At 40.3% G+C, this 22,228-nt stretch overlaps 1 protein-coding gene across 4 annotated transcripts in view; it reads right to left on the bottom strand.

The window, feature by feature from the left end:
- The window catches only part of unm_sa1614 (un-named sa1614), a 115,738-nt gene that overhangs the window by 25,111 nt on the left and 68,399 nt on the right, over window positions 1–22,228 (bottom strand). For all 4 annotated transcript variants that reach the window (XM_069884401.1, XM_069884403.1, XM_069884404.1 and 1 more), the window contains 8 exons: window positions 20,280–20,380; window positions 15,010–15,079; window positions 12,768–12,855; window positions 9,418–9,466; window positions 7,252–7,415; window positions 4,549–4,682; window positions 3,469–3,560; window positions 1,851–2,037 (listed from right to left, as the gene is read on the bottom strand). In XM_069884401.1, coding sequence (XP_069740502.1) covers window positions 1,851–2,037; window positions 3,469–3,560; window positions 4,549–4,682; window positions 7,252–7,415; window positions 9,418–9,466; window positions 12,768–12,855; window positions 15,010–15,079; window positions 20,280–20,380 — 885 coding nt within the window. The remainder of the gene's footprint in view (window positions 1–1,850; window positions 2,038–3,468; window positions 3,561–4,548; window positions 4,683–7,251; window positions 7,416–9,417; window positions 9,467–12,767; window positions 12,856–15,009; window positions 15,080–20,279; window positions 20,381–22,228) is intronic.

Genomic DNA, 22,228 nt, shown 5'->3' with positions numbered 1-22,228 from the left:
AGCTTAATTGTGACTTCTTTGACCAGATCATGGGTATTTATGGGTAAGAAAGAATTAAGATTGAATGGTGCGGAAGACCTGATGGGCTGCACAGCCTATGTCTGCTCCTATCTCTTCTGGATTTAATATCAGGAATAGTTCGAATAATCATCGCCACCCTCTCATGTCACTGAGTACCAACAACTGCTGCCAACACAAAAACTTCTGTTTTTACTGGACAATCTTTACTGATGGAGTGCAGTGTGACTTCATTAGAATAGGTACCATTAGAAGGAGTTAGAATCGTTACAAATACAGGGCATAACAAAAATCAGGATTGAGGAGAGATGCCTTATTGAAGACAAGGTTTTATAAGAAGCCTGGCAAATTGACCACCGCCAGTGGGCTGATATCACCTCCAACCGTGCACCTTGGCGCCTCACAGTTTGGCGGGCAGCAACCTCCTTTGAAGAAGACCGCAGAGCCCACCTCACTGACAAAAGACAAAGGAGGAAAAACCCAACACCCAACCCCAACCAATTAATTTTCCCTTGCAACCGCTGCAACCGTGCCTTCCTGTCCTGCATCGGACTTGTCAGTCACCAACGAGCCTGCAGCAGACGTGGACATACCCTTTGTCCACGAAGCCAAGCCAAAGAAAGAAGACAACTTGGGGTGGAGTAATTTTAACTGTCAATAAGATCAACCATAACAATATTGAATTTTTATTAATATGTTATTAAAATTTAAACAGAGCACAGTATCAAGCCAAGGGTCTGTGCCGCTCAATTTACACCCAATTTACCAACACCCCTGTACATTTCAAACAGCAGGAGGAACGAGAATTCCTGAGGAAAAACCACAGAGACACAGGGATAATGTACAAACTCCTTTCTGACAGCGGGGGATTCGAACCCCAGTCCTGATCCAGTGCTGTAAAGGTGTTGCGCTAACTGCTACACCAACCATGCCACCCAAATGCTGAAGCAATCTCCAATTCTTCTGCAATTTACCTCTCATCCGATTTTTTGTGTTTTCATGTTAACACCAAGGAGAAACAACTGCACTATTTAAAGAGTTTTAACCTGAAATATTGACTACCGTTATTTATCTTCATGGCGGCTGCCTGACTCAGAGTTCATCTTGACTCTTATTGATTATATAAATGAATTAGCTAACTAATTATCTTGGTTTTGTTAGACAAAGTACCACATGAAAAGATATTGTTGTGTTTGTATTTGTTACCACACTCACTGCTCTTTTGCCAAATAATTAATTCTGCTTGAGAACATTTTTGTACAGGGACATACCTGTTATCCAAAATTCTGAAAACTGAAACTTCTGAAAACCAAACATTTTTTTCCATGGATGTCGACTGCACATCAAGGCTTGCTTTTGGCCCAAACATGACTCGATGCAACCCACCCCTGTCATGCACTGTGCTTCAGTGCTCATACAAGACAGACATGCCGGGCGCCCAAGGTCCCTTCTCCTGCCCGGGAGCCTGAAGAGATTTCTTCGATGCAGATGGCCGCCAGTTCCTGACACCTCCCAACCGCCGCTGGTCCCCATCCTGCCCAGGAACCCGAGGCAACTTCTTCGATGGGGATGGCCATTGGTCACTGACACCTCCCTTCTAGTTGAAGCCTTTGTTTTGCACGAATCTGAAACCAGCATAATTACTTAACATTTCATCGTTACTATTATTCTATTATCCAAAAATTTCCAAATTCTGAAAAGTTTCTGGTCCCAAAGGATTCAGATAAAAGATTATGTACCTGTAGTTCCTTCAAAACAGAACAATGGATTTAATTTTCCTTCAGTAAATTATTCTGTAGTTGTCAATGGTTCCTGTGCAGTGCCAGTCTTACCTGATCAAATAATGGCAGTGATTCGCTGAAATCAATTTTTTCTGCATAGGCCTGTATCAATGCAAATATATCTTTGCCTTTCACAGCAAAGTATAAATTATTCAACTTTGTCACAGGTGTACCATTGCTCTGTTTCACATATTGACGAGTTATATACTTTGAAACGATATAATCTTTTCGAGTTGCCCTTTAAAATAACAGAACACCTTAATCAGTTTAGATTTTGTAAAACAACCAGTAAACTTAAGTTAGCTAATTGAAAGTGCATCATGCTTGAAAAGAATCTTAAGAAGCCAAACACATCAACTTTACTTCCTCAAAGCATTATTCCAGTCTAAGCCAAAGACTGGGCCGAAGTCAGGACAAATAATTATGAGGTTAGGATCAGGAAGTGAATGTTGGGGGCCAGAATGGAAAATTGAGATTGGCAAGAGAGATTAGGGGGAAATAATTGAAGATTGGGCCAAGTTGTAAGGGGATTTTTTGGGTGGGTAATATGAGTGGGAATCAAAAAGACACGAGATTGTGGAAATTTGAAAGAGAAAATGGTGGAAATACTCAGCAAGTCAAGCCATAATCGTGGGAACAGAAACGGAGTCTGCATCAAGTGGTCGTACCTCTCTGTTTCAATGCGATACTTATTATTCTCCTGTTTCTAACTACCATTATTTAAAATAATTTTTACCTTGACTACTGTGCCACATATATTCCCCCTATTCAACACCCCTCACTGTCTCTACAACTTAAGACATCCTTGTTTTGTAATTTTTACAATTTTGTTGAAGAATCCTTGAAATTGCAACCCTCTTTCTTTCCCTACTCATGCCGCTTGATCTGTTTGGTGCTGACTACATTTTCTGTTCTTGTTTTGGATTCCCAGCATTTCCAATTACTATTACAAAAATTTGCAAATGTACAAAAGTTATAAATGCTATTTTGGATTTTAATTACAATTGTTAAAATTCCTTCACATAAATATATAAAAAATATAATTTCAATTCTACAGCTTAACCTGCATTCATTTGTCAAGTGTTCTGTTGTTATCACCAGATGGCAAGCACCAACATAGTTTCTTGGTATTTTGGATATCAAATAACTTGTAGCTAGTTGCTACAAGTTATGGCTCTACAGAGCCTACAGCACAAAAGTTATAGCTGCATGCAGGTTAACTCAGAAAGCACAATGCTGTTCCTAGAAAGAATGACACAAACCCCAGTTGAGTGTAGTTAACACTGAGCTTTATTGGGCTCACAGCCCTGGTTTTATTCTCAAGCTGAGGGGCGTGGTCAAAGCCCTCTCAGCACTGATTGGTGTGTTTGTGATTCACTTTCCCTGATAGGCCAGTTAAACTCTTTTGGTTGTGGCCAATTGGAGGGCAGCGCTGTGGGCCTTGTGCACCCTGCTGGATCGTTACGTTCATCCTTCATTTTGTGAGGCCCTGTGAGGGAAGCTGCAAAGAGCCGCCATTTCCTTAGCAAAAGCTTTGATTATTGTAAAAATATGATAAATTAACAATCTGTGTGAAGAAGGCAGAGTGCTGGCATAAAAATGAACCTCAAAAGAAATGCAGTATCAAAAGTTTTCAAAAAATAATAATTTCTTTTGCATTTTTACTCACATGGGACTATCTGTACTTGGTTTTACTGATACATTTGAAAGATTTGCCTCCAAAAGTTCATTAAACTTTGAATTTCCAACATTCTTTGCCAACTGTAAAATAAACACAAAGTAATTTTCACAAAATTGTTCAACAACCACTACCTATTGAAACACAAGTAATCTTCCATTTACTATTCAAGTTTACTGCGTATGTTTCAAAGTTGATGATTAGAAACATGTTAATTCTTTGTTTTTCCCCATGTATCATTGTGTTCTCTAGTGGCATACCTCCATTATTGTCTGGAAAGCTATTGACTGAAAACTTTGCTGAATGGTGTACTAATAACAAGCTCACATTCAATATCTGATTGTGGACTTTAGGACGGGAAAACCAGAGGTATATGATCCAGTGATCATTGGGAGATCAGAGGTGGAGAAGAGGAGCAAATGTTAAATGCCTGGAAGTCACTATCTCTGAGGACCTTTCCTGGATCCAATACACAAATGTCACCATGAAGAAAGCATGGCAGTGCCTGTACCTTCTCAGGAGTTTGCAGAGGATCAGTATGACATAGAAAACCACAGCAAACCTCTATAGCTGTCTAGTGGAAAGTGTGCAGATCAGCTGCATCATGACCTATGAGCAAAAACTTCTGCATATGATAGTAAACATAGACCAATTCATCACAGGCATCTCTCTCCCTACCACCTTAATGCAGTGAATATACTGAACTGAATGGCCTCACATTGTTGCTCCTAGTTCAATTACGGAAGCAAAGAAGATATCTGACAACAAGGTAAGGACCTATTCTAGAAAAATGTGATGTTTGGATTTATGCCTGGTCCAATAGTTACAGAGCAGGGCACTAAGGGCAGTGATAAGGGCACTAAAGCCCTTAGACAAGTTCTGAGCAACTACCTGCCATTAGTTCCCTTCATATAAGGAGGCTTCCTCCCACATTCACTGATCTTCAAAAACCTCTTCCCTTTCTAGCATATCTCTGCCACCCAGCACTCTGCCCTTGTCCTCCTCCATTCTTTTCTTTTATGCAATTATAAGGTGTTAAAATTACTAAGATAAAGCTATAGAGAATCTCACCAAAAGTTCAGAGGTTCCAAGCTTATCTAATGAGAGAGATTGTATTCGAGAGTAATGCACACCCATCTCCCGATGAATTCCAGAACATTCTATACAAATTAGGATTCCAAGATTGGTAGAAAGCCAAGTTGGACCTGCAGAGAAAAAAAAAGTCGATAATAAATACATGGAAATGCTTGCTAAGGCTCAATGAGTGGTCCATAAATGGTAGTTGGAGTGGTTAAGCCATTAGGAGAAATAATGTCCTACTTTTTTTCTATTTCTGACTAATGTGCTTGCTCTTGTTTAATTGCATCTTTTTAAATAATTGTAATTTTGTTTTAAAACAGCAATTTTACATCTTGAAGCTATTTCTTGAATGAAATTGGAATAAATTATTTTGTTTCTTTCCAAGCATGCTGAAGTCCAGAGTTTATGTTTCTCTCAGGTATATGGTTTAAAAAGTATCCAGTAATAATGTCACAGATGGTAGCTTTGCACCATTGGCTCCTCAGCCAAACAAATGGACAACACAAGAAATTGCAGATGTTTAAATCTTGAGCAATGAGAAGGTGGAGGAACTCAGCAGGCCAGACAGCATCCACGGAGAGAAAGAGACAGTCAACATTTCAGGTTTGAACCCTGTCCCCCAAAAAAATCCTGACTCAAAAGGTTGACTGCCCCTTTCCCTCCATGGATGCTGCCTTACTTGCTGAGCCCTTTGAGCTTCTCAAACACTAAATGATTTATCTTGAGGTGCCTCTCATACTGAACAGGATTACTGGTGCATCAATACTAGTAACAGTCTGGTATGAGGACACAAACATCCATTAGCATAAAGCCCTGCAAAAGGTTGTGGACAAAGCCCAGGACATCACAGGCAAAACCCTCCCAACCATTGAGAACATCAACAGGGAGTGCTGCTGTTAGAGAACAGCAGCAATCATCAAGGATCCACATCACCCACCCCACATTCTGTTCTCGCTGCTAGCATCAGGAAAGAGTTTATAGGTGTCCCCTCTACAGATGCTACCTCTCTACCATCAGACTCCTCAACAACAACCTCAATCAGGGACTCATTTAAGGACTCTTGCTTTTGCACTTTATTGATTTTTTTCCCTCTCTGTATTCCAGTTTACATTTCTTTATTTGTTTTCATGTATATGTTGAGTAGTTTTTTTTTTGCACTACCAATAAGTGGTAATTCTGCTTTGCCCACAGGAAAAAGAATCTCAGGGTTTTATGTGATGTCAGGTATGTACTCTGACAATAAATCTGAATCTGAACAGTCAATGAACTCAAGAGTTATTTGTTTATTCTGACATTGTTGTCCATTTACTAATTTTCGATCCATGCTGCTGTGTTGCTCCCTGATCAATGTGATCTACATTTGTTGAATATCTCCTTTCGTGGCAACTTGTTGACAACCTTCTGAAAGTCTAAATGCACCTTATAATGTTAGTTACAACCTCAAAAACTTGTAATGTGTGTCTTTTCATAAACATATATGAAGGTAAAGGTTCCATTAGAATGTAACATACATGAAATTCTTTAACTTTTGTCCACCATAAGGCCATTATGTCCAGCACCCCTCACAGAAACCTACAACACCTAGTGTTCCTAGGTGATCTCCCCTCCAAGTATTGACCAGTTCTGTGCCTGCTTAGCTTCCAAGATCAGACAATCCCAGGCGTATTAGGCGCTGTTCAGGCTGTCATATGCTAATACTGTCTGATCTCATTATTATTATTATTATTATTTTCTCAGTGCTCTGTTATCACCTCTTTATTAACTAGATTCCAGCACTTTTCCTACTACTAATGTAAGGCGAGTTCCAAGTTTTCTTTTCTTAGATTTTGGGGACACATCGCTATATTCTTATCAGTCGAAAAGATTCTAGAATCAGTAGAATTTTGAAAAATGACAACTCATACATCCACTATCATCATAGCAAATTGGTTCTGAGGATTTATCAGCTTTCCCTGTGGTTTATTTCTCCAGTACTCATAGCGGCTCATCACTTTCATACAAATCACCTAGTTTTCAGAACTCAACCTGTGGCCTATTATGCTAGGCTGTTGGCGGTGTTCAAATCAATACTTCATTAATGTTGTTAGGGTATTTTATCCTCCACTCCTACAGACAGCATGTTTGAGATATGAATAACTTTCTAGGCTAAAAAAGCTTATTTCATTTCCTTAATTCTAATCGTAGATCTCCCACTCCTTCACCTTGTGCCCTCTAATCATAGATACCTCTGCTGAGAAAAATGGATTCTCACCAACTCCCCTTGCGATGCCCTTTATAGTTTTATCATCTTAATTCTTTTCTTTGGTTCTGTCCCATCTTCAATTGTTCTAAGTACTTTATTATTCATCCCGAAAAAAGGTGAGGTGACCAATTTGCGTGAAACGTTGCAGTCCAAACAATGAAGGCAACCCCAAAAGATAGAAGTAGCAGTTAACAAGATGTAACTTGGAGGAGAAATTGAGGTGAAGGGTTTGCGAAACACCTTAGTACGACCCAGAAGTGTGGCCCATTCCTGCACTATTTCTTAAGTTGAACACATGGGTTCTGATGAATGGTCATCAACCTGAACCCTTAACTGGTTCTCTCTCCACAGATGCTGCCTGACCTGCTGAATATTTCCAGCACTTTTTTTTTGTTTTCATTTTGGTTTGGAACAGAGCCATTGATTATATTTCCTTAACACTATTGTCTTACCTACTGCTCCACAATCACAGCACTCGCTATTCCCTGGCATTTGCTGGATATCTTTAATGATGGCTTTGGTTAGGTCTTCAATACTACTCTCAGCACTACTGTGCTCTTCATGGAAAGCCATACTTAGGGCTTCTTGCTTGGAGTTTGTTAGAACAGAAATCCACCTTGACAAAAATGGAGAGGAGAGCGCATTGAGTGGATCTCAGGTCATTCACAATATCCAGGCCCCTGAAACATGCATCTAAGATGTAATTGCACAGAAAGCTATTGTTACGCAAAGATATCAATGAATCAGTAAATCTGCCAAAAATAGAATGATCTGGATCTTTCTGGTTGTATTCAAGTTGAAAAGATAAAGATCATGACTAAATACAAATTGAATACTCCACTGAAGCAAAGATTCCCGATTCTGCCTTCCCTCCAGCTTGTTTCCTTAAGATCCCTTTTCATTTTTCTATGTTATTCACATCCACTCCTTTGAACAGTGGCAAGTTCCACACTCTACCTATTAACTGTGTAGAAACATTCCCCTGAATTATCTGTTGGTTTTGTTAGTGACCTTCGTACAATGGCACTGGAATCTAGAGGAAAAAGGCTTTGAGAATTTAACTTTCAAATAGTTTCAAAAACTTATGAAGCAAAGAATTTTATACTTTAGAAAAAAATAACAGGACAGAGAATAAAATAGCAGAATCTATTTATAGAAAGAGCGGAGAGTAACAATTTATAGATGATCATAGATCTTCAAAACAATAAATGTAAAAGAAAATGAAAACAAGATTATAAGGGGAGTATAGGAAAAATATACCTGAACAAAATCATTGTTGCATTTAGAATAAAGAACACTCCAGCACAGTGCAGGCCCTTTGGTCCTCGATGATGTGCTGACCCATATATTCCTTAACAAAAAAAAAATTAAACCCTCCTTAACCCATAAGCCTCTATTTTTCTTCGATCCATGCGTCTATCTAAGAGTCTCTTAAATGTCCCTAATGTTTCAGCTCCACCATCATCCCTGGTAAACTTTCCAGGCACCCAGAACTCTCTGTGTAGAGAAACTTACTACTGATGTCTCCTCTAGCCTTCCCTCCCTTCACTTTGTATCTTTGTCCTCTGGTGTTTGCTATTCCTGCCATGAGGAAAATGTCACCCTATCTATGCCTCTCATAATCTTGTAGACCTCTATTAAGTCTCCTCTCATCCTTCTACACTCAAAAAATTCCCAGCCCTGCTAACCTTGCCTCATAAGACTTATTTTCCAATCCAGGCAACATCCTGATAAATCTCCTTTACACTCTCTCCATAGCTTCCACATCCTTCCTATAATGAGTTGACGAGAACTGAACACAACACACAAAGTATGGTCTCACAGAGATTTGCAGAGTTGCAACATGATTCTCAACTCTTGAACTCAATCCCCCCCCATTAATTAAGTCTAACATCCTATGGGTCTTAACTATCCTATCAGCCTGCACGGCAACCTTAAGGGATGTATGGATTTTACCCCCAAGTTCATCCATATTCTTAAGTATCTGACATTAACCCTGTAGTCAGCCTTCTGGTTTGACTTTCCAAAATGCATCAACTCATCGATTTGGATTGAACTCCATCTGCCACTTTTTCACCCAACTCTGCATTCTGTCTATATCCTTTTGCAACCTACGACAGCTTTCAGCCCCATCCACAACCCCTTCAACCTTTGTATCATTCGCAAACTTACAGACCTGCCTCTTCATCTTGGTCATTTATCGAGATCACAAAGAGTAGAGGTCCCAGAATAAATTCTTGTGGAACTCCACTACCTATATCCTATTCAGTTAATCAAAGAATTGCAATAAATTTCATATAATTTTTACCATCACTCATTTTGAACATTAACAAGTTGATTCAGTTGTTGTAGGAATACAAATGAGAACCATGAAGTGATTTGAAATAATCAGCAAATCCATGTGGAAATAATTACATTGCAATCAAACATTCAGAAAGTATGTTCAGCCAACACAAAATGCACACTCCTGCTAAATTTTGATAATCTACAAATGAATTTACTGGTTTATCTAAATACGGTTAGAAAATCATTAGATGTCACAGACTGAGAAGTTCTAACATTCTCAACAATCTGATATTCACAAGCATTAACCCATCATCGATCAGATCTCTACTTACGCCATACAATCCTGCTCATCATCTGTCAGAAAATGATAGGTGCGGTTATCTAAAAACAAAATACAATGTATTACATTAGTGAGAAATAACAACAATATTTAATTCATTACTCTTTTAATTTAAACCCATATATTGGATCACAAATAAATTGAATTAAAAACATACAATTCCATCATGCATTACAGTGATTTACCATTCAACACGTAGAGGGACACAAGCGAGAAAATGGATGTGTACACTCAGCCAGAGTTACGTTGACTTCAATAACTTGTACCAAAACCTACATCTTCGAGAAAGTTGCATGATTGCATGCGAGAGCAGGGCGATTAGGATTCAATTTTATAAAACATTGGCTAGGGCACAGTTGGAGTACTGTCTCCTGCCTGTCTGATTTCTGCTCTTACACCCACCCCACTCCCACCCAACCAAACAGAGCAGGGATAGGAGTAAAACAAGAAAGTCTGCAGACACCATGCCTGAAGTAAAAACACAATGCGGGGAAACTCATCAGGTCAACAGTGTACTTTATAGAGCAAAGTTACTTTATAACCAATGTTTCAGGCTTGAGCCCTTCATCGAGGTATGAGCAAAATGTAGGCGTGCACGAGTTCGGGCATCTGCCTACATTTTGCTCATTCCTTGATGGAAGAGTTCAAGCCCACAATGTTAGTTATTTATCTTTGCTAAATAAAGTATAATGTTGGACCTGCTGAGTTTCTCCAGCCCTATTTTAGTCTTTAGAGCATGGATAAGGTTCCTCTTGTTCACCCCACCAGTTTCTGCATCATTCTCTGTCATTTTGCCACTTGCAACTTGACCCGACTACCAGATGCACCTATCCCTCCCCATCCCTCTCCGCCTGCAGCAGGGATCGCGATTCCCCATGAATCCCTTATCTGCTCATTCCTTCCTTTTGACCTCTCCACATCCATGGTACTTTCCCTTGCATCTTCAGGAAATGTAACACCTGTTCTTACACTCCCACCTTCCCTGTCCCAATTAGCCCTTTCCACGTTAGGTAAAGATTCAGATGCACCTCCTCTAACCTCATCTACTGCATTCAGTACTACCAATGTGGCTTCCTGCACATCGATGTGACCAAATGCAGATTTTGAGACCATTTCACAGAGCAACTGTTACTGTCCACAATGGACAGCTCTTAGTTGCATGGAATTTTAACTATCTACAGGTCAGTGTAGGACCATCTGTCCTGGGCTTTCTCCACTGCCAGTGTGAGGTTCAACACAAACCAAAAAAACACCTCATATTTGGCCTGGACTGCCTACCGCCCAATGGCACAAACAGAAATGTTCTAATAACATGACTCTCTTTTTCTGTACCCCTCTGCTCTTCTCTTTCATTCCCATTTCTTGTCCCCTTTTCTAACTACCCCCACCCATTCTTAACTCACATTTTCTTTGGGGGAGCAAGCACTGGGGATATGGAGAGGTTGGTAGGAATCCCAATGGATTCTTCCACTCTCTTCTCTCCCTTCGGTTTTATTTGCTCTCTTTATACCACCATTCCCACCTTGTCAACTCATAAAATTCTAACACTGGTAGCCTTTGTCTTCTAAACACTCACTCCAGCCTTTATGGCTTATCTTCCTTCACCTGATCCATTTGTTTTTCAAGCCACTCTCCCCCTTTGTTTGGCATTTGCCAGTCCTCTGCTTCTGTCCATCATATTTCACCTCTGCCTAGTTTATCAATCCCATGGGAGGCCCTTGTTCCACCCATCCTATCCTATCCCCTGCTCTGTAATCTATTTCTGTACTAAGTATTCTCAGCTCTAATAAAGAGTTTCAGCTCAAAATGTCGACCATTCTTTATCTCACACTGATGCTGCTTGACCTGCCGAGTTCCTCTGGCAGATTGTGATTAGTCTTTGATAGTGGAAGTATGGAAATAATTGGTTCATTGGTAGAGGGATTCAGGATGGGATCAAATTGATTAGCAGTGCTACTGTGTTTGTGATTGGGCCAAAGACAGTAGTTTTGTTCTTCTTGATATCCAAATTTTGAATCATGAGGAGCAGATTATAAAACCTGCTTTGATCTTCCCAAAAAGAGAGGTGAAAGTTCCTATTTTAGAAGTTGCTCCTTCTCCAAAGTTCCTTAAAGCATCTGAAGAAGAGCCAGGAGCTGTCCAACTTACTACCTTACCCTGCTGCTTCTTATACAAAATGGCATCTAGATCTGTTTTCTTTCACCTCATCAATTATGCTCTTCTCATCTACAACTAATCTTTCAAGGCTCTTTACTGCAAATAATGACAGCTAATAAGAATGTTTCATGAGATTAGTGTATATAATCAATTATCTACTGTTTATAGTTAAAATTTCTTCCCCCTGATTAGTGTGGCAAATAAATTATTTATTTTAAGTCTGGGCAGTGTAGCACTGTTTTACTTGTGGTGAAGGGCAATATTCTGACAATGCTGGCCAAAAAAATCATGTTTACAGCAATGGTCTAGAACAATGGTTGTCAAACATTTTATTTTCACTCACATACAGCCTTAAGTAATCCCTATGCCATTGGTGTTCTGTGATTAGTAAGGGATTACTTAATATGGTATGTGAGTGGGGAAATAAAGGTTGAGAACTACCAACTACCAGTTGTGACTGAAATATTGAGAAAAATTGGCTCATTTCCTTTGGAGTTATGAAATTGTGCATATGAGCCAATTAGGTTCAATTAAAACAGTGGTTTTCAAACTTTTTCTTTTCACTCATACCACCTCAAGTAATACCTTACTAATCACAGAGCACCTATGGCATAAGGATGATTTAAGGTGATATGTGAGTGGAAAAAGTTTGAAAACCACTGGTCTAGAAGAATCAGATTTCTCTATGTAGAAACTTTGAGTACTAATAACTATACACCAAGTGCTAATAACAAAATGGAGCATAGAAGAATGAGGAGAGATTTGATAGTGGTATTTAAAATTATGAGGGAGAGAGACAGAGTAAATTTAGATAGGCTTTTTTCCACTGAGGGTAGGTGAGATATAAACCAGAGGACATGGGTTAAGAGTGAAAGAAGAAAAATTGAGGGGGGAATGTGGAATAAACTGCCAGCTGAAGTGGTGAATGCAGGCTCAATTTTAACATTTAAGAAGAATTTAGACAGGTACATGGATGGAGAGGTATGGAGGGATCTGGACTGGGTGCAGGTCAGTGGGATTAGGCAAAACAAAAGTTCAGCACAGACTAGAAAGGACGAAGGGGCATGTTTCTGTGCTGTAATGTTCTATGGTTCCAATATAATCTAGGTGATGTATAGAGTGATAAATACTACATAGTAACCACATATTTGACAGAGGAAAGAAATTCAAAATGATCATCCATACGTGAAATGAGGTCAAAGCATTTTTTATCTTCCAAACTTGGCTTCACTTGACAGGTCAGAAGGTTAAGCTTTGTTGGCTGTCGGTTTGGCTGGGTGAAAGAGATATCAATAAAATAACTTGTAGAAAAATACAAAACTAGAGAAAATACTTTGACCAGTTGTTAATTGCTGAACACAATGTAGCTCCTGCAATTGCCTAAACCAGTCATTCTCAATGGGGCTCTTGGCCCCCTACTTCACAAGGGGGGGGGGGGGTAGTGGTTCATAAACATTGAGCAGATTCCTAAGGGGCCATAGACAAAAAAAAGGTTTAGAATAGCTGGCCTAAACTATACATGCCAGTTCAAAAGTAATTCATTACAGCCTGGAGCACAGAATATAGATCTGTTGCTGATATGAGCTGAAGTTGTGGCAGAATAATGTGATGTTTGTGGTGATATGTAATTACACCACGAGGTCACCAGGGATCATCCCGGTGACCTTGTATATAAAGCAGTCCAGAGCTACAGTCTAGCCTTCCAGGTTCGTCTTGCAGAGAGACAAGACCTCTTAGTGTACATATTAGTTTATTAAAGCTGTCTTATACTCGCACTGCTGGTGTGGTTATTGTCAGTACAATTTAATAAACTAATATATACACTAAGAGGTCTTGTCTCTCTACAAGACGAACTTGGTAGACTGTAGCTCTGGACTGCTTTATATACAAGGTCATCGGGATGACCCCTGGTGACCTAGTGATGTAATTAGAAATCACCACAATGTTTGACAAACATAACCATATTATACTCGTAGTACAAATCTGATTGATGTAGTATAAATATGATTAAGTACAAAATGCATCTGTTTTTAATGGTTATGTACATGATGTGATTTTGCTCAAAACCAATTCAATCATTTTTTTTAAGACCAGGAAGAGAAAATACCCTGAATAATTATTTTTTGATCATTACCCACAGTAATATATTGATCTACTTCAACTAAATTCATACCACTATAGAGATGGTTTTAATTTTACTTGTGCATTGGAAATTGGGTAGGAGAATAATAAAAAAAGAATTTTTTTTGCTCAATTCCTCACCAGTTCTAAATATTGAGGACATTTTGCAGGTGCCAAAAAAACATTTCCCTGCATTTAGCAGTAGACTCAAACACTGCTACAAGTTGAGATTCAAATTTGCTAACAGAACCATGCACACATGTGAAGCCAAAGTAGAGAGCCATCTCAGCTTTCCTCTTAGACAAAAGCAGTAAAGCAACTACAGCAGATACTCGTGTATTTGTCAAATTTTTTTGACCAATTTTTCCAGTCAAATTTGAGGGGGTCAACTTTTATATAAGTCTTCATTTTGACCGTGGTATGTACCTGCGTCATTCAAGGCATCGGGGGCTCTGATGACTGGGACTGACTGGGTGGTGAGCCCATGTTTGGGGCATCAGGAGCTTGGATGGGTGGGCGGCTGATCTGGGTGTCAGGAACTCTGGGTGTCGCCTGCGCAAGGCGATGGGAACTCGGATGGGCGGGCAGTGGGAACAAAAAGGGGGAGAGGGAAGAGGTTGACTTTTACACGGGTAATACGAAAACATGCAATTTTTGATCCAAACTACTACATGGTATCGACGATAACATGAGCATATATATTATATGGAAACATTGAAATCACCATCCAGACAAGTATAAAACTTCTTTATATTGGGACAGGAAGGCCTAAAGTACTTTACTTCATCTAAAATAAAATTGGGGGCTTCAGCCCAAATTTCTTGACACCTTCTCCAACCTTAATCTATCCCAGCACAATAGCCAGAATAGCCCAAGGCGACTTGATTTTCATCCTTTAACCACTCTGCACACACTTCATGTATGCCAGTGGATGCAAATGAACTTCCATAATTAACACTTGTTGGATTTTCCGTAGCCTTTAGCTGTTCGCCTTGGGGGTGGGTGGGGGGGGGGGGGGGGGGGGGGAAACTAAATCAATTCCAAAATAAAACTGTGCCAATGTACTCAGGCTTGCTGTACACTTCAAGATAACAATTTCTCTTTAAATTTCTTACTGATTTCCATACATGCTCCTTAATTATGGTTTCTATGCTCTAAGGAAATTAGGCTTTAGTGTGAAAGTCAAGGCAGTGTGAAAGACAAAGGAGAAGTTATTCAGTCACCAGGTGATTATAAACCAAGGGGCAATTACTGCCAGATAAAATTAACAACAGATGTCTGTGAAACTTTCCCATGATGAACTCACTGTTCCATGCGATATGGTGAGGAAACAGTTCTTTATGATACATTTCCTCTTCTGCCACACTTTCCTCAACCTGAATGAGAAAATATTCATTTACTTAATACCAATGTTCAATTTCAAATATATTCTAATCTTGAAAATATCATCAGACACATTCATGGAACAAATGGGGTCAAAATGCATATGCAGAAAAAGAGTGCTGGGATGTGATATGAAATGAACTTACCTGCATCTGACACAGTATTAATAACAAAAAGTCATACTGCAATATCATTAATGTAAAATTACAACAATCCAAGCTAACATTACTTTATTCTGAGTAGCTAGAACTAAATCAAGTTAGTCAATGTCATGTCTGAATCTCATAAAGGAAAAAAAAACTAAAAATGGCAGATGAAATCTGAAATTAAAACAGAATTTGCTGGAATACCCATGGTAAAAATCTTAAAAGGGTAGGTGATCACTAAGAAAAATTCGCAAGAAAACTGCAGCAGAGAATGGGATGGGGTGGACACACAAACTTTCAGTTCTGGTTGACAAACTGAAGGACAGAGGTCCAATTCTCGCAGGTGCTCAGAAAGTTCCCTAGAATCGAGAATGATAGGTGAGCTGTATTGAAAGGTGGTTTAGAAACAAGGTCAAAATGAGTATTCATGCTCCAGAGCTGCAAGAAATTTAATGTCTTTACAAAGGTAGCAGGGAAATAAGAACTCCACCCAAGGATTCCTCTTCAAGCTAATCTCCACCCTGACTTTTTATCCCTCCTGTCCGTCAAGGTTGCCAGGTTTACATCCAAAAAAATTACACCCATTAGAATTGTGAGTATATTTTCACTGGAAGAGTTGCAACAATTCAAAAAGGTGACTAACAAACATCTACTCAATGGCATGCTTAAAGAGTTTTCTGTACTAGGTTTAGATGAATAATTCATGAGAAAAAAAAGAGGCACAATTAAAGGGACATCGCATGGACTATTTAAGCACCGCAGGAATTATCAGCAGAAAAGACCCAACCATGTGGACGCGGGGGGGCGGGGGGTACAGGTTGATCTGAGACGACGGGCCTGGAAGCTTCCGCTCCCTACCATCCTCCTGGCCAATGTACAATCCTTGGAAACAAACTTGATGAATTAAACTTAAACTTCGGAGAGACATTAGGGAATGCTGTGGGATGTACTTTACAGAAATATGGCTAAACGCGGAAATTCGGGATAGTGCACTACAGCCCCGAGGGCTAAATCCTCCACTATGCTGACTGGACAGTGGCGTCAGGAAAAAGCAGGGGAGGCGGCGTTTGTTCAGCATCAATTCGTCATGGTGCATAAACGTGACAGTTGTGTCCCAATCCTGCTCCCCTGACCTGGAACATCTGGTGATTAATTGCCACCCATTCTAACTGCTGAGGGTGTTCACCACTATCATCCTGGACTCGTGGTACATTCGGCCCCAGGCTAGCATCAGGCTGATACAGGAGGGACTTAACACTGTGATTAACAGCCATGAGACAGCACATCCTGATGCATTCCCAATCATTTTAGGGGACTTCAATCAGGCCAACCTGAAGAATTCTGACTAACTACCACCAATAAGTCACTTGGGGGACAAGGGGAGCTGCACACTCAACCACTGCTACACCACCATGAAAAACATCTACCAAGCCATACCACAACCACACTTTAGCAAGTCTGATCACTTGGCTGTACTACTACTCCCTGTGTACAAGCAGAGACCGAGGACCATAGTAGTCAAGACACGGAAGCATGGTCGAGGGAGGCGGAGGACTATCTGCTTTGAATTGGTAGACTGGAACACATTCAAGAACTCATCCATTGACTTGAATGAATATACAATAGGTGACACCAACATCAAGACCTGAGTGGACGAGCGTGTGCCAACGCGCACATACCAGGTGTTCCCCAACGAGAAGCCTTGAATGAATCAGAGGATTTACAATCTATTGAGGGCAAGATTTAGGGTGCTTAAGGCAGGGGATCTAGAGATCTACAAGAAGTCCAGGTATGATCTGTGGAAGGTCTGAGCAGTGGCAATTCTGAAGGAATTGAGACAGAGATAGATTCATGCCAGCAGTGGTAGGGAGTGCAGGCCATTTCAGCCTTCAAAGCGAGAGCGAACACCATAGATGGGCGTGATGCTTCGTTACCCAATGAGCTGAATACCTTCTATACCCGCTTTCAGAAGAAAACCCAAACAGTGCCTACTAGAATCCCTGCAAAGACTGAGGACCCTGTGATATCTGTTTCTGATGTCAGAACATCATTCAAGAGGTTGAATCCTCACAAGGTGTCAGGCCTGACGGTGTACCTGGCAGGGTACTGAAAATCTGCGCCAACCAACTAGCCAGAGTGTTCACGGATATATTTAACCTCTCACTGCTGCAGTCAGAGGTTTCCACCTGCTTCAAAAAGGCATCAATCATCCTAGTGCCCAAAAAATGCAGTGAGCTGTCTCAATATCACCTATTAGCACTAACTTCTACTGTGATGAAATGTTTTGAGAGGCTGGTCGTGACCAGAATTAACACGTAGCTAAGCAAAGCTCTGGATCCACTGCAATTCACTCCTTGTCATAATTGCTCCACAGCAGACACAACGTCACTGGCTCTCCACTCAGCTCTGGATCACCTCGAAAAACAGCAACTCATACATACGGCTGCTGTTCATCGACTATAGCTCATTGGAAGACCGCAGTCAGTACAAATTGGAAACAATGTCTCCTCCTCACTGATTATCAACACAGGCGTACCTCAAGAATGTGCCCTTAGTCCACTGCTCTAATCATTATACACCCATGACTATGTGGCTAGACACAATTCCAATGCTATCTACAAATTTGCTGATGACACTCAATTGTTGGCAGAATCACAAACACCAATGAAGAAGCGAACAGGAGAGAGATTGATCAGCTCGTTGAGTGGTGGTATGAGCCTTGTGCTCCACGTTAGCAAAACCAAGGAGATGATTATGGACTTCAGGAGGAAGTCAAGGGAATTTGACCCAGTCCTCATCAAAGGCTCAGTAGTGGAAAGGGCCAAGAACTTCAAATTCCTGAAGAGCCGTCCTGGAGCCTCCATGCCGATACAATCACTAAGAAGGCTCGCCAGCAGTTATACTTTGCAAGGTGTTTGAGAAGTTTCGGAATGTCATAAAAAAGGTACAGGAGCCTAAAGACCAGCACTGAGCATTCAGCGGCACAAGGACAGCTTCTTCCCAGCTGCCATCAGATTCCTGAATAATCAATGAACTAAAGACAGTGCATTTTTACACTTCACACACTAATTTTTTTTAAAAAAGATTTGTTGTTGAAAGATGGTTTATATGAATGTTTGCATCTTGATGCTTTCGCAAAACACTGAATTTCGTGGCTTGATCGTGACATTAAATTCGGATTCTAAATGACAGGGGCATTGGGAGGCCTGCCTTAGGACATTCATGAAATGTAAAGCAACGTGAGAGAATTGAGTTCCAGTCTTCCTAATTAGGTTTGTTTGGAAATGGAGCCAATTTTTACAGAATGGAAGTAGTGCCCGTCTTAATTTAAAAATCCACGAGAATTTGCAGATAGACTCAACCATCATGCACCATTTAATGATCAATGTCTTCAACACAAACAAAAATCCATTGGACGTGTGTACTAAGGTGGAATCTGATGTGTGGCTTGTAAGCTCAGATGGCTCTAGAAATTAATGCTCAATGCAATTTTGAGGGAATCACAGGATACTAGCACACTGTCCTCCAAGAAACTGCTTATATTTCCACTCTTTGGATGATAGTATATACTTGTGTAATAGTCAATCTCGAGCAAAAGCTGAACCCCGCCCTTTCTTTTGGCCTAAATATTTTGTTTTTTTATACATGATCCATGTAAAAGTTGACCTCTTTTTTTGACCCCTATCACCTGCTCATCTGAGCTCCTGACACCCCAACCGCAAAACTTTGCTTCAGCTGTCCACCCATCTGAGCTCCCAACATCCCAACCACCAGATCATCTAAGCTCCCAACGCCTCGACAGCGCATCCTCACCCTGGTTGCCTGCCACCAATGCTCCTTTCACCCGCCTATCTGAGCTCCTGACGTCCTCAAGCTGGCCGACCAAAGCTCCTGACGCTCCAGCCGCAGAATTTTGCCCTGGACACCCACCCATCCAAGCACCCAATGCTCCGAATATGGACTTACCAACTGTTCCCGGCCATCCGAGCTCCTGACGCCTTGAACGATGAAGGTACTTACTTACCCGGGTAAAAGATGACGCCCAAATTTGACTTGAAAAATTGGTTAAAAAAAATCTACAATTACACAAGTATAATCGATATTCATACTTCCCATTTGTTGTGCTACTTGAGCGGTATCCTCTCTGCTCTTTCTTCTCCAGCTAGCCTAGACTGTTGCATCTCCAGACTGAAACTGGCGATATAATTGTTCAAGTTCTGTATCCCAAATTTAAGCTACACCCCTGTCATTTTGTAACTTTTTTCCACAGTATATCTACTCAGGAAGTAGTGTAGGGTGAAGAAAAGGTATGCAGAACCCAAGCATTAAAAGCATGGGTCATTACAAAAAATATCTATTTTTCTACCACGATTGCATGCTCAAATGCTTATATGATTTAATTCTACGGCATTCAAGTTGGTTAAGCAGATGCTAAAATGATCAGCAAAGCAATGGGAAGATGAAAATATGGAGGAGTGGGAAATTTTAATAGTTACTATATATGGGATACAGTTATTACTGAAAAAACAAGTATGAGAGTTAACATCTTTTTAGTGGCTTTAGGAGAAGAGCTGCAAAATATACATCAACATATGACTTGCTTTTTAGGAAAGGGAGATGAAAATAAAATGTTTAAGTATTGTACAGAATGCTTCTTGGATTATTCACAGCAAATCTGTTCAAAGATCAATATTATGAAGAGCATACCCATTAAAGTCTTTGAATTATTCTTGGTAACTTTGATTCTATTACATTTGTCAAGAATCGCAATAACCAGAAACCAAAAAGCACAGTAGGCCACTCGGTCTAGAATTTTTCGGGTCAGAAATGCTTGACGGCAATCCTAGTCGGCTTGATTATCACAACAAAATTTACCTTAATGTTAAAACTCTGAGCAATTAATTTCCTTGGCTCTTATTTGGCAAAATATAACAGTTGCAACCTAAACCATAAAAGAAATAGAACTATAATGAAGGTATATTCCAGTGTAGTCAAATACTGTTAAGACCAATGATCTCTGGGTAAATGAGATTATGATCATACTAACCCATCACTTTTCTTGTACAGGATTCCTACTTTTTCAGTACCATATTGCTTATTGCCCTGAAGTTGATGCATACTATAAACAGATTGGCGGTTCACAGAATCCTGGAGGAAAACATAAACAAATGATAAAATCAGTGAAATTCCCTTGGCCATAGAGTTCAAAACTTTGTTTGAGAACTTCATATGTAAACAGAGTCTATTATTACTGAAAATGTTTTTACAGAACATATCAGTGATGCAGGACAGAAGAGAAAATAAACAAACTGGTAGAAGTAAAGACTGATTTAAGTTCTTCCTGCATATATTCATCAACTGGTGAGTTGGATTTTCTGGTACTATGGTAGGAGGAGGATGAGGGTGGATACTCTTGAAGAATGAATGAATAACTCTTTCAAGAAGTCAAATTCAATTCCAGTGGACCTATTAGATTACATTTCTCTTTCTCACATTAAGCCAAGCAATCTATACTCCGGAAATACTCAGCAACAATACAATCCTCAGGTATCTATTAAAGAACTATAAAAGTTACCCTTAAAATGTTTATGCATAAACATTCTTCTCCTGACAACACACAAATTGGAAAATATTATTTTTGTGCTAACGTAAATTTCTAAGGAATTGTATATGGCTACATTTTTTACCTGTTACATTTAAACAAAATTTTATCTGCATGCCATGTATAGGAATTTAAGACCAAATGCTGCATTTGTACAATGACATCTCAACTGGTGGGAAATGTTTGCACCAAAGAAGTCCAAGGGATCTTCGGAAGATGATGGAAGAAACAGATGTGAAAGAGAGAGAGAAAATAAGGATATTAGGAAAGAGGCAGAAGCAAAGAATGAATTAAAGCAGTAGTTTAGATAGGCAAAGAAGAGTAAGAGGCAGTTGGAGTGAGGGTGAAATCAGGATGGGAAAGAAAGACAGGAAATCCACTCGTAATAAATGTTATCAGTGAACAGCAACAGGTAAATTCAATTTGTCTCACTGGGCAATGTAATTCAGGAAAAAGCTAGCCCCAGTAATGGCCAGTGCTATTTTTCTACATACTCTGCAAGGTTTCTTAAAAAAAATACTGCGCTGGATCACTCATGTCTTTCAGGTAACATTATTTGGTGTCCTTAACAGTCTGGCCTATGTGTGATCTCAGATAACCAATGTGGTTGGCAATTAGTTGCCTTCCACATTTCATTTCCGTTGGTGACCTGCGACTAGTGGTGCTGGTCATCTATACCAGCCATTCTCAATGGGGGGTGGGCCTGGAAGCCACAGTATGTTTAATTAAAAGCTTTGTTTTCTTTTCATCTCAGACAACAAATATTTTTGCTTTTTTATGTAATCGGTAGGACTACATTAAAAAAAAACAAAGCTTGACTGCTTCATAGGGAAGGGGGCCCATAAACTTTGAGCTGAATCTTCTTCTTTCTTCTCTTTGGCTTGGCTTCGTGGATGAAGATTTATGGAGGGGGTAAATGTCCACGTCAGCTGCAGCCTCGTTTGTGGCTGACAAGTCCGATGCGGGACAGGCAGACACGGTTGCAGCGGAAAATTGGTTGGTTGGGGTTGGGTGTTGGGTTTTTCCTTCTTTGCCTTTTGTCAGTGAGGTGGGCTCTGCGGTCTTCTTCAAAGGAGGTTGCTGCCCGCCAAACTGTGAGGCGCCAAGATGCACGGTTTGAGGCGATATCAGCCCACTGGCGGTGGTCAATGTGGCAGGCACCAAGAGATTTCTTTAGGCAGTCCTTGTACCTTTTCTTTGGTGCACCTCTGTCACGGTGGCCAGTGGAGAGCTCGCCATATAACACGATCTTGGGAAGGCAATGGTCCTCCATTCTGGAGACGTGACCCACCCAGCGCAGCTGGATTTTCAGCAGCGTGGACTCGATGCTGTCGACCTCTGCCATCTCGAGCGGTAATTGCCAAAATAGGTTGAGAATGGCTGATCTATACTAA

Source organism: Narcine bancroftii, chromosome 6, assembly GCF_036971445.1.
Source record: "Narcine bancroftii isolate sNarBan1 chromosome 6, sNarBan1.hap1, whole genome shotgun sequence".
Classification (NCBI taxonomy): Eukaryota; Metazoa; Chordata; class Chondrichthyes; order Torpediniformes; family Narcinidae; genus Narcine; species Narcine bancroftii.
The sequence above is the reverse complement of the archived record's forward strand: the minus strand, read 5'-3'. Positions and strand labels throughout refer to the sequence as shown.